The 12,463-nt window shown below is 45.7% G+C and overlaps 2 protein-coding genes across 4 annotated transcripts in view; one reads left to right on the top strand and one right to left on the bottom strand.

The window, feature by feature from the left end:
• Positions 1-349: 349 nt before the first annotated feature.
• Positions 350-2,831, top strand: LOC115175962 (60S ribosomal protein L11). Its single transcript, XM_029735648.1, has 6 exons — positions 350-371; positions 1,088-1,238; positions 1,372-1,478; positions 1,853-1,984; positions 2,113-2,223; positions 2,752-2,831. Exons 1-6 carry the CDS (start codon positions 366-368, stop codon positions 2,779-2,781), a joined length of 537 nt encoding a protein of 178 aa, XP_029591508.1. The 5' UTR covers positions 350-365; the 3' UTR covers positions 2,782-2,831.
• A 748-nt stretch (positions 2,832-3,579) lies between these two features.
• klhl43 (kelch-like family member 43) overlaps positions 3,580-12,463 on the bottom strand; it is a 30,327-nt gene continuing 21,443 nt past the window's right edge. For all 3 annotated transcript variants that reach the window (XM_029735641.1, XM_029735640.1, XM_029735642.1), the window contains exons 2-6: positions 8,461-8,962; positions 7,981-8,327; positions 7,317-7,616; positions 6,975-7,150; positions 3,580-5,580 (exon numbers count right to left, since the gene is read on the bottom strand). In XM_029735641.1, coding sequence (XP_029591501.1) covers positions 4,794-5,580; positions 6,975-7,150; positions 7,317-7,616; positions 7,981-8,327; positions 8,461-8,902 — 2,052 coding nt within the window. In that variant the 5' untranslated portion in view covers positions 8,903-8,962 and the 3' untranslated portion in view covers positions 3,580-4,793. The remainder of the gene's footprint in view (positions 5,581-6,974; positions 7,151-7,316; positions 7,617-7,980; positions 8,328-8,460; positions 8,963-12,463) is intronic.

The following is a 12,463-nucleotide window of genomic DNA, read 5'->3' as shown; positions in this document are numbered from 1 at the left end:
CATGTTTGCATGCAGCTTTATTAACTAAATTATTATAAAAACATTTTTTACATTGTTTGCAAACTGATATGTGACACATATTAATGCCAAAATAACATGCAAATCAGGCAACAAAAATACAGATTACATTTTCCACTTGTAATTTTGCTTTAAATAAACACTTTTATTGTATTCTTGAATCTAAATATTCTTTTTCAGCGCAAGTGAATAATGATATATACAGTTTTACTGTATTTTATTATTGAATTTGTGCGCCTATGGAACCTTTCTTCAAATGCATGATTGTACGTAGGGCTCATTTATTTAAACACTTCCCTATAAATGCGCTGGCCCGGAAATGTGTCGTCCTCTTCAAGTGATCAAACATGGCGGTGAGTGCAGGTTTTACGCATAAGGAAGCAAGATTTCGCGGTTTACCTTTTAAATCCACAATCATCAGCGTTATACGGCCAATAACCCATTGTTTTTATAACCAGATATGAGTAGCTTCATGTGCACCATTGAAACAAAGTTGTATTACGCACAAAATATGCGTCATTGATTTTAATTGAAGCGTATGTTAGGGAAAGTGACATGGCTGTTGAAGTCGAGGTTTCTCCGACTATGTGTCTCAGTACTTTGTTGCAGTTGACGCGACATCGGTAGAACGTTAACATGTGAACAGTGAAAATATGAACATTCACGAAATTGTAAAATTGACTGCAACATTGTGAACATGATACCTTAGCAAGGTGGCTAGCAGCAGCCGGCGATAAGCCATAGGATATCCACCGGCATGTCCTGGTGGCAGGAATCTGGCTATTTAGCCAGGAAGTTAAAGAACATATTGAATCACGTTTTTGAATATAGTGTAAACATGTGTGGCTGTTTGGAAACGGCTTAAAGATCGCCAGTTGGGTATCTGTTGACATTGACCAGGATTTATTAGCTAGTTAATATCGACATGTTGCTATGTTGGCAACTAGCTAGCTACCCAGCCTGGCTGCAATGCGGACAGCTGATGTAGCTAGCGAAACATACAAAATGGAATAACGAAACGTAACCGTTAACCTCCCAGCCACCTAATGCCAACGTTTGATTTCAACAGGAACAGGGCGAGAAAAAGGAGAACCCCATGCGTGAGCTTCGCATTCGCAAGCTCTGTATGAACATCTGTGTTGGGGAGAGTGGTGACAGACTGACCCGTGCTGCTAAGGTGCTTGAGCAGCTCACAGGCCAGACCCCTGTCTTCTCCAAGGGTAGGTATCTTATGTCTATTTTGTTTATGATGTTAATCTGTGGCTGGGTGTTTGATGGTTACCCTGTCGATTGAAACATTGTTAGTGGAAAATGTTTGTGCTTAATAAGTCTTCCTCCCCCTGTACCCCTCAGCCCGCTACACTGTGCGATCGTTCGGCATCCGCAGAAATGAAAAGATTGCTGTCCACTGTACCGTCCGTGGAGCTAAGGCTGAGGAGATCCTGGAAAAGGGACTCAAGGTGAGTTCAATATTTTATACACTGTCCATTTACTACACCTATTTATTACAACCACTGCATGAAGTGTTTTTGGATGTGACCTTGTTGACTATGCAAAACTCTTAATCGCCATTCATTTGTCAAGGCAATGTTTCTTTCTGACACCCTTTAGGGTAGGGCTTAGTGTAGTGGGAACATTTACCCTTATTTGTAGCTTTCTAGAGTTCCGCATACTTATGGTTAAGTTGTATCACTCGTGTTCATCCTCAGCCAATGGTGTTTTGGCGCGGTGTCAACTTTGACTATTGTCCACATGGTTAGGAATGTATTTAGACATATTGCTTGATGTTGCAAAATGTTGCCCCTGCTAAATGGAATACCTCTTCCTTCCAAAGGTGCGTGAGTACGAGTTGAGGAAGAACAACTTCTCCGACACCGGTAACTTTGGCTTTGGCATCCAGGAACACATTGATCTGGGAATCAAGTACGACCCCAGCATCGGTATCTACGGACTGGACTTCTACGTTGTGAGTGGCTTCACGTACTTTAGAATTATTTGAAAATAGTTTTACTTTTACCTGCCAGTTGGGATACGATAGTGTTTACATGTCTTCTGATCTGAACCACGCCCCTTTCTCACGCTTTTTGTTTTCAGGTCCTGGGCAGACCCGGTTTCAGCATTGCTGACAAGAAGCAGAAAACAGGCCGCATCGGTTTCAGGCACCGCATCCGCAAAGAGGAAGCCATGCGCTGGTTCCAGCAGAAGGTGTGGCTCTGTTTAAAAAAATATATATATATATATATATATATCTCATGATTTTGAATGGGTTCTCTTATATAGGGTGGGCAATCATACCTGCAAATGTCTGTGGATGCAGATTATTTGCTGCGTGTTGCCAACCAAAATATCAGCAGTTTTTCACCGACTGTGTACCTAGTACCCCCGTTGGATTGTATCCACTGTTCTGAGGACCACATGAACTAGGTACTTGTTCCAGTTAAGCAGTAACGCACGCCTGAGTCTACTAATCAACAATTTGGTCTTCAATGTTGACTTTGATCATTTTGAATTGGCGGGTACGGTTTGGCTGAAATAAAAGCCTGCACTCAGTGCCCCCATGCAGGTATGATTGCCTACCACTGCTTGAATGCTGTTGGTAAGAACTCTGCTGACTCGTATTGTATAGTAAGGCTGAATGACCTGTGTAATATAAAATTGACAGCTTTTCTTGTGTGCAGCATGAGTAGACTTTCTTGCTAAGCATCTAATTATTATTATTTTTTTCTTCTTCAGTATGACGGTATCATCCTCCCTGGGAAGTAAAGGACCATCATTGACCTTGTTTATAACTATAATAAAATGGGAAAATACCAGTGTTTGGTTCTGTGGTCATTGAAGTGATATGAATCATATGCTGAATTTTATTATGTTCTTGAGTAATCCACATTTATAATTCTGCATAATAGGAAACTGTTGACAGTAACATGACTCAAAGGACAGACTATAGTAATGGGTCTAGATTCTGGAAAGAATGGTGCTTGCTCCTTACAAGCACATATTAGTATGTTCTTAGTCTGCTCTCAAAACAGAATACAAAGGGTCTGTTGAGAAGCTTTTGCCTCTGAAGCTCAAATTGTAATTATACCATAGGAAGCTATTAAAGGGGAAATTAATATATAATCAGAATGCACGATGGAGACAATGTATTTGATTTTGAGTGATTTGCCCGACGTACTTTCCTAAATGCAGCCAGTTGTATTGAACGGTTTGTGTATGTAGTACTTGGTGTTTCATTCTTCTGCCACATGATGGCAGTATTGGCTCTTAAAATGACTAGTCTGGGTGAAATGAGTTTGTCTGGCGATACGATTTTTGGAGGTCACGGCTTTTGAAATCAGGAATTAAGCAGCTGTCTGGTGTCTCTTCAGAATGCTTTTGGGAGGGTGTCGGAGACGAGTTCGTGCAGGCATAGGAGATTTTATACTACCAAACGCAGTGATGCCATGGCACTTCATCAGAGTTGGCCATTTTATAAAAAAATGTGGCAATGGACAATGCAGAAATCGTTTCCTGGTTAATGTGACCACAAGTTAACTCAGGTTTGAAATAAGACAGATCCCCTTAGGTCAGTTTAGCTTTATTCAGTGAAACACCAGGGTTACATTGCTTCTGGAATTGCTCGTCTGGACAGACAATGGCTGTTTGCACAGGCAGCTCAATTCTAATCATTTTCTAATAATTGGGCAAAAGATCTGAATTGGGCTGCTTATGTAAATGCCAAAAGCACCAACATACACTTACCCTGTGCCAGCAACTCTCAGTAAGACTAACACAGAGTGATTCCTCCAATCAAATAAGGCTAATTAGCATCCAATTACATTATGGTTGAGTCCTCATTTACTTGACCCCAATTTTTGCTAGGCAGGTTCCCATCTTTGGGAGTTTTACTGATTCCTGGTAGCTTGTAATTGTATCGCCTGGATGGAGCTGGCAGAGGTGGACTCTATAACAAACACAGGTGAGCTGGAACCCATGGCCTAGATACAAAACATGACCTGAGCCAAATCTAAACGGTCATCCATTTAATTTTTCAGAATCAAAGGTCTGCTGTTTTGTTTCTGGTAGGTGGAAATTCTGAGGCCTGTGAATAGGTCAGGGTCACAGGGTGCTGGGCTATCGCCCTGTCAGACATTCTCTACCTGTGTTCGTCAGTGGGTGACATTGTAATCATGTTATTTTGACCTCTAACCTTGTCCACCTTTACTTCAGCAGTCACAGCAACTCTCACTTCATTGCACTTAAACATTTTTAAATGATGTATAATACAAATTTTCTGAGCTAAACTACTTTAGACAAACATACTTTACAGTACTGTTATACATATATTCGCTGATTGTATTTAATGAGAAATGTTTAACGTTTTGCTGAAAGTCATATTGCAATATTTGTCATAAGATTGTATGGCTTAATGTAGAACACCCAGACACTATCATTCACTCCAGAATGTTCACACTCTTGCAACCACACACACACACGTAATCACCACAGTCGTTACATGTTCCACCTTACTAACTGCAATACATATTGTACACATACTGCAAATTGATTTAATTTACAGTCATATTCACATTCAACAACCACATAGGCCCCATTCCATTGAACTCCCTAATGTACTGTTGTCATACCAGTATAGGAGTTAATTCACTCTGCCTTCCATCTTTAATTTTCCTTCCTTTACTGCTCTGTTCCTCTATCTACAGCTCTCTTCTCTCCTCCACCTCTATCACTCCTCCCTTCCATATTCATCTCTCCTTTTTTTATTTTTTATCTCACTCTTAGGCAGTGATGGGCTGTGGGGCCACACTGCTCTCTCTCTGTGGCGGTAGCTGCTCCTCTTTGGTTGCTGGGGTGTTGCGGTGCTGTTGCCTGCGGGGGGTGTGGCGGGGTGGGAGGGTCAGGGTGCAGCAGGACACACCCACAGTGGCCTCGGGCAGATTCTCCTCCATGGACCAGCTGTCAGTTGCCGGGGTGTACTTCTGCACGGCCGCCTTGTAGCGTTTCTCGGCCTCGTTCCAGCCACCCAGCAGGTACAGTTGTTCCGCGAGCGGCGACAGGCCTGCCGTGCTCACACCCAGGGGCAGGGGGGAGGCCCGGCTCCACTCGCTGTTCTCTGGGGAGAACACCTCCATGGACAGGACGTCCACACGGTCTCCGCTGGGGCCCAGCTGGCTACCACCCACCACGTACACCTTCCCTCCCAGGGTGGAGGAGCAGTGCCAGCCTCGGGGGGTCTCCAGGCTGGCCTTCTCACTCCAGGTGTCCGTCTCAATGTTGTAGCAGGCCACGGAGCGCGAGTAGGCGCAGTTGATGTAGCCGCCGGTCACCAGGATGTCTCCGGAGGGAAGCACGGCACTGGCGTGGCAGCAGCGTGGCATCTCCATGGGCGTCTTGAGCTGCCAGGTGTTGGAGGAAGGCAGGTAGCTCTCGGTGGTGGCCAGCAGGCCCTCCACATTGCGGCCGCCAACAGCGTACAGGCGCCCGTCGGTGGCTACCAGGCTGAAGTGGGTGCGGCGCTGGCGCATGCTAGCCAGATGCAGCCAGGTGTTGAAGCGAGGGTCGAACCTGAGGAGGAAGAGATTAACAGTGATGAGTCAGAATATGAAGTTGTCTAAATTGAAATTAAATCTACACATAACTAACAGCTTACAGACGGTAGGCAATTAAGGTCACAGTTATGAAAACTAGGACACTAAAGAGGCCTTTCTACTGACTCTGAAAAACACGAAAAGAAAGATGCCCAGGGTTCCTGCTCATCTGCGTGAACGTGCCTTAGGCATGCTGCAAGGAGGCATGAGGACTGCAGAAATAAATTGCAATGTCTGTATTGTGAGATGCCTAAGACAGCGCTACAAGGAGACAGGACGGACAGCTGATCGTCCTCGCAGTGGTAGACCACGTGTAACAACACCTGCACAGGATCGGTACATACACCGAACATCACACCTGCGGGACAGGTACAGGATGGCAACAACAACTGCCCGAGTTACACCAGGAACGCACAATCCCTCCATCAGTGCTCAGACTGTCCGCAATAGGCTGCGAGAGGCCGGACTGAGGGCTTGTAGGCCTGTTGTAAGGCAGGTCCTCACCAGACATCACTGGCAACAACGTCGCCTATGGGCACAAACCCACCGTCGCTGGACCAGACAGGACTGGCAAAAAGTGCTCTTCACTGACGAGTCGCGGTTTTGTCTCACCAGGGGTGATGGTCAGATTTGCGTTTATCGTTGAAGGAATGAGCGTTACACCGAGGCCTGTAATCTGGAGCGGGATCGATTTGGAGGTGGAGGGTCCGTCATGGTCTGGGGCGGTGTGTCACAGCATCATCGGACTGAGCTTGTTGTCATTGCAGGAAATCTCAACGCTGTGCGTTACAGGGAAGACATCCTCCTCTCTCATGTGGTACCCTTCCTGCAGGCTTATCCTGACATGACTCTCCAGCATGACAATGCCACCAGCCATACTACTCGTTCTGTGCGTGATTTCCTGCAAGACAGGAATGTCAGTGTTCTGCCATGGCCAGCGAAGAGCCCGGATCTCAATCCCATTGAGCACGTCTGGGACCTGTTGGATCGGAGGGTGAGGGCTAGGGCCATTCCCCCCAGAAATGTCTGTGAAATTGCAGGTGCCTTGGTGGAAGAGTGGGTTTACATCTCACAGCAAGAACTGGCAAATCTGGTGCAGTCCATGAGGAGGAGATGCACTGCAGTACTTAATGCAGCTGGTGGCCACACCAGATACTGACTGTTACTTTTGACCCCTACTTTGTTCAGGGACACGTTATTCCATTTCTGCTAGTCACATGTCTGTGGCACTTGTTCAGTTTATGTCTCAGTTGTTGAATCTTGTTATGTTCATACAAATATTTACACATGTTAAGTTTGCTGAAAATAAACGCAGTTGACAGTGAGAGGACGTTTCTTTTTTTGCTGGTGTTATACAGGATATCCATGTACCTGCTGAGGGTGCTGACAGCGTGCTTGGCCTGGTTGCGTGCATCGTTCTGGTCCTCTCCTCCTGCCACATACAGGAAGCCGTCCATCACAGCCACACACTGGTTGAAGCTCTTAGCGGGCAGCTGGGACAGGTGGCGCCAGGTAGCCGCACCCTCACGTGGGTCTCTCCACAGCACCTGGAAGAGAACCAACGTCAACAACTTAGCACTTCTCATTTTGGATAATACTGTTGAATCATGGTGATTGCTGAAACAGTAGTTTTCTAAAATGTTGGTTTACTTCTTCATCATGTCTTTGACCTCTGCCTAAAGTTTAGCCCACCACAAGATCCGCCACACTCACCGCTCTGCTCAGTGCCCGCTCGGTGATGGAGGGACGCCCCCCAACGGTCAGCAGGGTGGCCTGTCCTCCACGCACCTGCGTGCGACGAGACTGCAGCGTGTTCTGTCGGTGGGGCAACAGGTGGTAGTTCATGGCATCCACCAGCAGGCGGTGGCAGTGAGGGTCCGTCATCATCCTCGCCACGGGCTGGATCTCGCTGACCAGCTCGCTGGCAGGGATGGTCTCGAAGCGCACGTGGGACAGCAGCTCGGCGGCGTGCACCTGATGCTTAGGGTCGAAGTCCAGCCACTTCATGGCCAACTGTGGTTGAATGAAACCAGAAATATACTTAGAATCCTATTCGATTCGGCTTGTAAATACCGCTCCCTCTCTGTTTCCTTGCAAAGTCTCTCATCCCTACTGCCCTACTGGTTTTGTGTATTAATAACTATACATACAGTGAGTTATACTGACTATTTCTATACACAGTAGGATGTCAAATAGCCTGGCAAGTGTCTGTTTACTAGGGTCATGTGGTTATATCATGCCCTTAACAGCTGATCTGAGGATTGATTTAGGTTTCGTTCAAAATGGCTGTAGTTGGGGGTAGGGAATGAGGAGATCTGATCCTAAGTCAGTTATTACATGCAGAAAAGTAGGTTAAAGCAAGGTGAGCGGAGCTGACCTGGAAGGCGGTGACTTCAGATGGCAGAAGCAGGCTGTCCTCCTGGAGGAAAGCTGTGATCTGTTCCAGGGTCAGCTGGTTGAACAGGGGCGTCTCGGTGAATGCGACAAAGTTCTCCAGCACAAAGCGGCGGGCTGCGTCACGCACGGGAATCAGGCCGTAGGCGGCGGCGATGTTCCACACGTACACGCACGTCTGCACGTTCATCTCGGCCAGCAGGAAGTCCATGCACATCTGGAGCAGCTGGGGGATCTGGAGGGTGGCAGCAGCTGACACAGTGCAGCCGATGGTGTACAGGGACATGTGGACGCGGCCCAGGTAGGCAAAGGTGATCACGTTGGCCAGGCCTGGGAATAGGTGGACAACAGCATCGCTTTATTCATGTGTTTTTGTCTATTAATGTGGACTTTCCAAACAAGACTGTTCCTGCCTTTAATAAATATCAGCTATAGATGCTAGGCGGTTAAGTTTGAAACCTACCGAGGGGGGAGAGTGAGGTCAGCTCTAGACGCTTCATTCCGGGGTCCTTGGCCAGGATCTCCCGGAAGTACTGGCTGACGGAAGAAATGACCAGCTTGTGCACGTCGAAGGCCTTGGTCTTACAGGCTAGCTCCAGGTCAGTGAGGAAGCGCTCCTGGCGCATGCGGCTCAGCTCCTCCAGCAGGGCATTGCCGTGGAGGGGGCGGGTCACCTCACAGCCCAGACCCAGGCCCTTTTCTCCGGGCTTGATGATGGGAGGGGGCAGGGGGAGGTTGAGGTGGTTGAGCTGCACGATATCCAGTGCAGCCATCTCCTCGATCTTCTTCACGCTCTCCACCACCACCACTCCTCCTGCCATCTGAGTAGTAACAGTGGTCACCTGGGTGACAACTGGCTCCATGGCAATCTTCTTTGTATGATTGACCTTCTTCTTGGGAGCCATGGCGACAGCTACTTTAACAGTTGGGTTAAAGATTTTGGCTCTCGAGTTCTGACTGAAGCACTGAGGGATGAGGACAGAACAACTAATCAACAAATTGACAAAGCAGACTTTTTACTGAGTGTGATAAGGTGGACTTTCTTCATTGATAATCAACCACCGAAACACTGAGTGACTGTTGGACTAGCTATGTGTTCTCTACTGCTAACAGAAGGGGAACACTAGGAACAGATTGACAGACACCGGTGTGTAAGGGTGGTGGGTAGGTGGGGTTGGTCAGTTTCAGTGCGATAGCACACAGGACCTGAAAATGAGAAAGTACTAAGTACCACAACATCAGAGAAAAAGGCCATGGCAATACAGTAACGACATATACTCTTTATCTCGCTCTCTATCACAGACGGAGTCTAAAAAAAGAGGGGTGTGTGATTGACAGCTGCAGGTTTCTAGGGGTGCTTCGGGTCAGGTTTATGGCTTATAGCAGCCAGACATACATGTGCTTGTATTCATACAATTCAGTACAAACGTTGCTTATACACATGCTGGTTATTCAAGTTTCAAAGTGTCTCAATCATTACGACAAACTAAGCACATACTTGTAACACATACTTGGAAAAATACACACATCTCACTAGCTCAACATCTTTGGCAACTTCAATCACAGATACACAGGCGCGCTCATGTCACCTAAAAATACACTAAGGGCAAAGTGAGTATAGCGGCGCCCCTGCCCCTTGGATTACTACCCAGTAAACCACCTCTCTGGTTCCACACCCCATACCTGCCCCTCATCATATCCTCCCAGTGATTTGACACACTATACCCAAATGACTTTCATTCAGTGCTTATCACTTTGTAAATAAACACAGAAGGACAAGCTGGGACTGTGGCCTTTATAGATATAAAATACAAAGGATCACAAGCAATTAAAAGGATCATAGTGGGACAACCTAATCATGACTAACCCTTTGATTACAAGGGTACAGTGTCATTATCATCAACAGAGGACCAAAACCTGGAAATACCGCTGCTACTCTGTTCTTTTTTAACTCTTATTATCTATCCTGATGCCTAGTCCCTTTACCCTGCCTTTATGTAAATATCTACCTCAAGTACCTCGTACCTCTGCACATTGATCTGGTACTACTCCTCCCTGTATATAGCCTCATTCTTGTTTATTTTAATCCTCCTGTTATTATTTAAATTGTTCTTATTTTTAACTCTGCATTGTTGGGAAAGAGCTCGTAAGTATTTCACGGTGATTTGTTGTATTGACCCCTGGGTCAATACTCTGGCAAAGAGTCTCATTTTGCTTCATGCCTGTTTTGACTTGTACAAATAGAAACACATGCTTTTTACATACCTTGTGATATTCCTCTGCAGATTAATATTATTTTTTTTAAATAAAGTGGCAAGAAAGGAGATAATATGTATATGTTTTGTGTGAAAGGACATTTGTTTCTCTCTCAAAAACCAAATCAGATAGGCTAAATGGAGATGTTTCACTCCATGCTGCTTGTCACGTCCTGACCAGTGAAAGAGGTCATTTGCCATAGTAGTATGGTCAGGACGTGGCAGGGGGGGGGTTTGTTTTGTATGTATTTTGGGTTTTCTGTTTCTATGTGGGTTTTGCTAGTATTCTATTTCTATGTTTTGTTTTCCATGTTTTGGCTGGGTATGGTTTCCAATCAGAGGCAGGTGTCTTTCGTTGTCTCTGATTGGAAGCCATACTTAGGCAGCCTGTTTTTCCTTTGGGGTTTGTGGGTAGTTGTTTTCCGTTGTAGTCTAAGTACCTGACGGGACTGTGTTGGTCATTTTTGTTATTTTGTCAAGTGTCATCATTAAAAGATTGAAAATGAGCACTATCCACGCTGCGTCTTGGTCTCCATTTCACCACCCGTGTGACACTGCTGATGTTCTCAGTAAACAGAATACCTTTCCATGGCCAGAGTCAGCGTATAACAGCATGTCAGAGTGCAGGTGCTTTCCACCACGTGTGTTATGAAAATACATACATGGAGATCCTGTTGGAAATTGACCCTCAGCCAAGGTTATTTATGTCCAGACTGTTGTTTACAGATCACCCACAGAAGCAGTGGATATGGGTCACCAATCATCCTTGACCTATCAAAGGGGTGTACATCTCCTCAATGTACTATGCTGTATGAAGTACCAGTTTTAAGAGATACTAATTTCATTCAATGAATAGATGTCGTGCTATTTTTGGTTCCTGTGATGAAGTCTGATGTTGTTCTATTGTTGTGTCTATTTGCCATGGGGCGTCCAGTATGGGGGATGACACAGCAGCTGTGACTCCCACCAACCATTGTTACAGATATTTGTGAGGGTTAATGTGCTATGTGAAGGTTATTTTCATTTGATGTAATCACGTCGCATTGTTAGCTACATTTCTAGAACCTTGCTGAATATTCTAAGACCTTTGCAAATGTCTTCCTTTTGGTGGTCAGGTTCTTGCCCACCAGCAGAGAAGATTTAAGAAAGTGGTCTCAGAAATATCAGGTTCTTTCTTACATAAGCAGCCTCTACTTGTGTTGTTGACGTTTCAAGGAGGATGCTTACCGAAATTGTTGGCTAATCAACAATTTAGGTCAAATCGTCAGGGATCACTTTCCCCCATCATTCCAATAGTTCTCATCCCACTGGGCACACACTGGAACGAACGTGGAATAGACGTTGAATTGACGTCCGTGCCCAGTGGAATCTCTGGTGCGGACCAGCTATAGGTCAGTAATGGTAGGTTATAATTTCGGCACCCAGAACAAATCTTGCGTAAGAGGTGGCCTCTGGCCATCTACTCGATTTTGGCAAGTCTGTCACAAGATATTATTAGTGGTACAGTACATCACTGGTCACTGCTGTTTCATCTCTTTTGGGGTGTGTTGCGACATCCAACTAGGTGGCTACTCACACCCTCCCTTTGGCATGTAACCAACTTATCTCCCAGTGTCAGCTCTCTCTCATATGACACCAACAACAGCTGCTGTCCTGTCCCCCTCTCCATATGGGGGGAACACAGCCCAGTCACAAGCATCGTTCACTGCACTGACCGGGGATATTTGAAAACATCATGTTGAGAGAGAATGAGTAGGAGGGGAGGGAGCGAGGCAGAGAATCTTATACAGTATGCATGTGAATCTTTGTAAAAAGGAATGTAAGCTAGTTGAGGTCTGAGGCAGAGCTTAATGTTGGGAGGTTATGGTGTACATTTTCATTGGTTGCTGTTTGGGATTTTAGCCCGGGTATCTGTATAGCACTATGTGACATCTGCTGATGTAAAAAAGTGCCTTATAAATAAATGTGATTGATTGATTGAGTGTACTTCTCAAATGTGTATTGGAGTGACCGAGTGTGCCATAACCTCCATACGGAAAATATGTATTTGTCGAGGATGATGAGGGTCAGAATTGGTAGGAAAACAGGACAATAATGTGAAGGAAAGATGAACTACCAGATCCTACGAAAAACATCGTATGGGATAGGTTAGGAACAGAGAGAACATCTTATGAAGCTAAAGAAAGAGGAGGACAGAAATGAAAAGGGGAC

Source organism: Salmo trutta, chromosome 36 (genome assembly GCF_901001165.1).
Source record: "Salmo trutta chromosome 36, fSalTru1.1, whole genome shotgun sequence".
Taxonomy (NCBI): domain Eukaryota; kingdom Metazoa; phylum Chordata; class Actinopteri; order Salmoniformes; family Salmonidae; genus Salmo; species Salmo trutta.
This window is presented reverse-complemented; position numbering and strand designations above follow the sequence as displayed.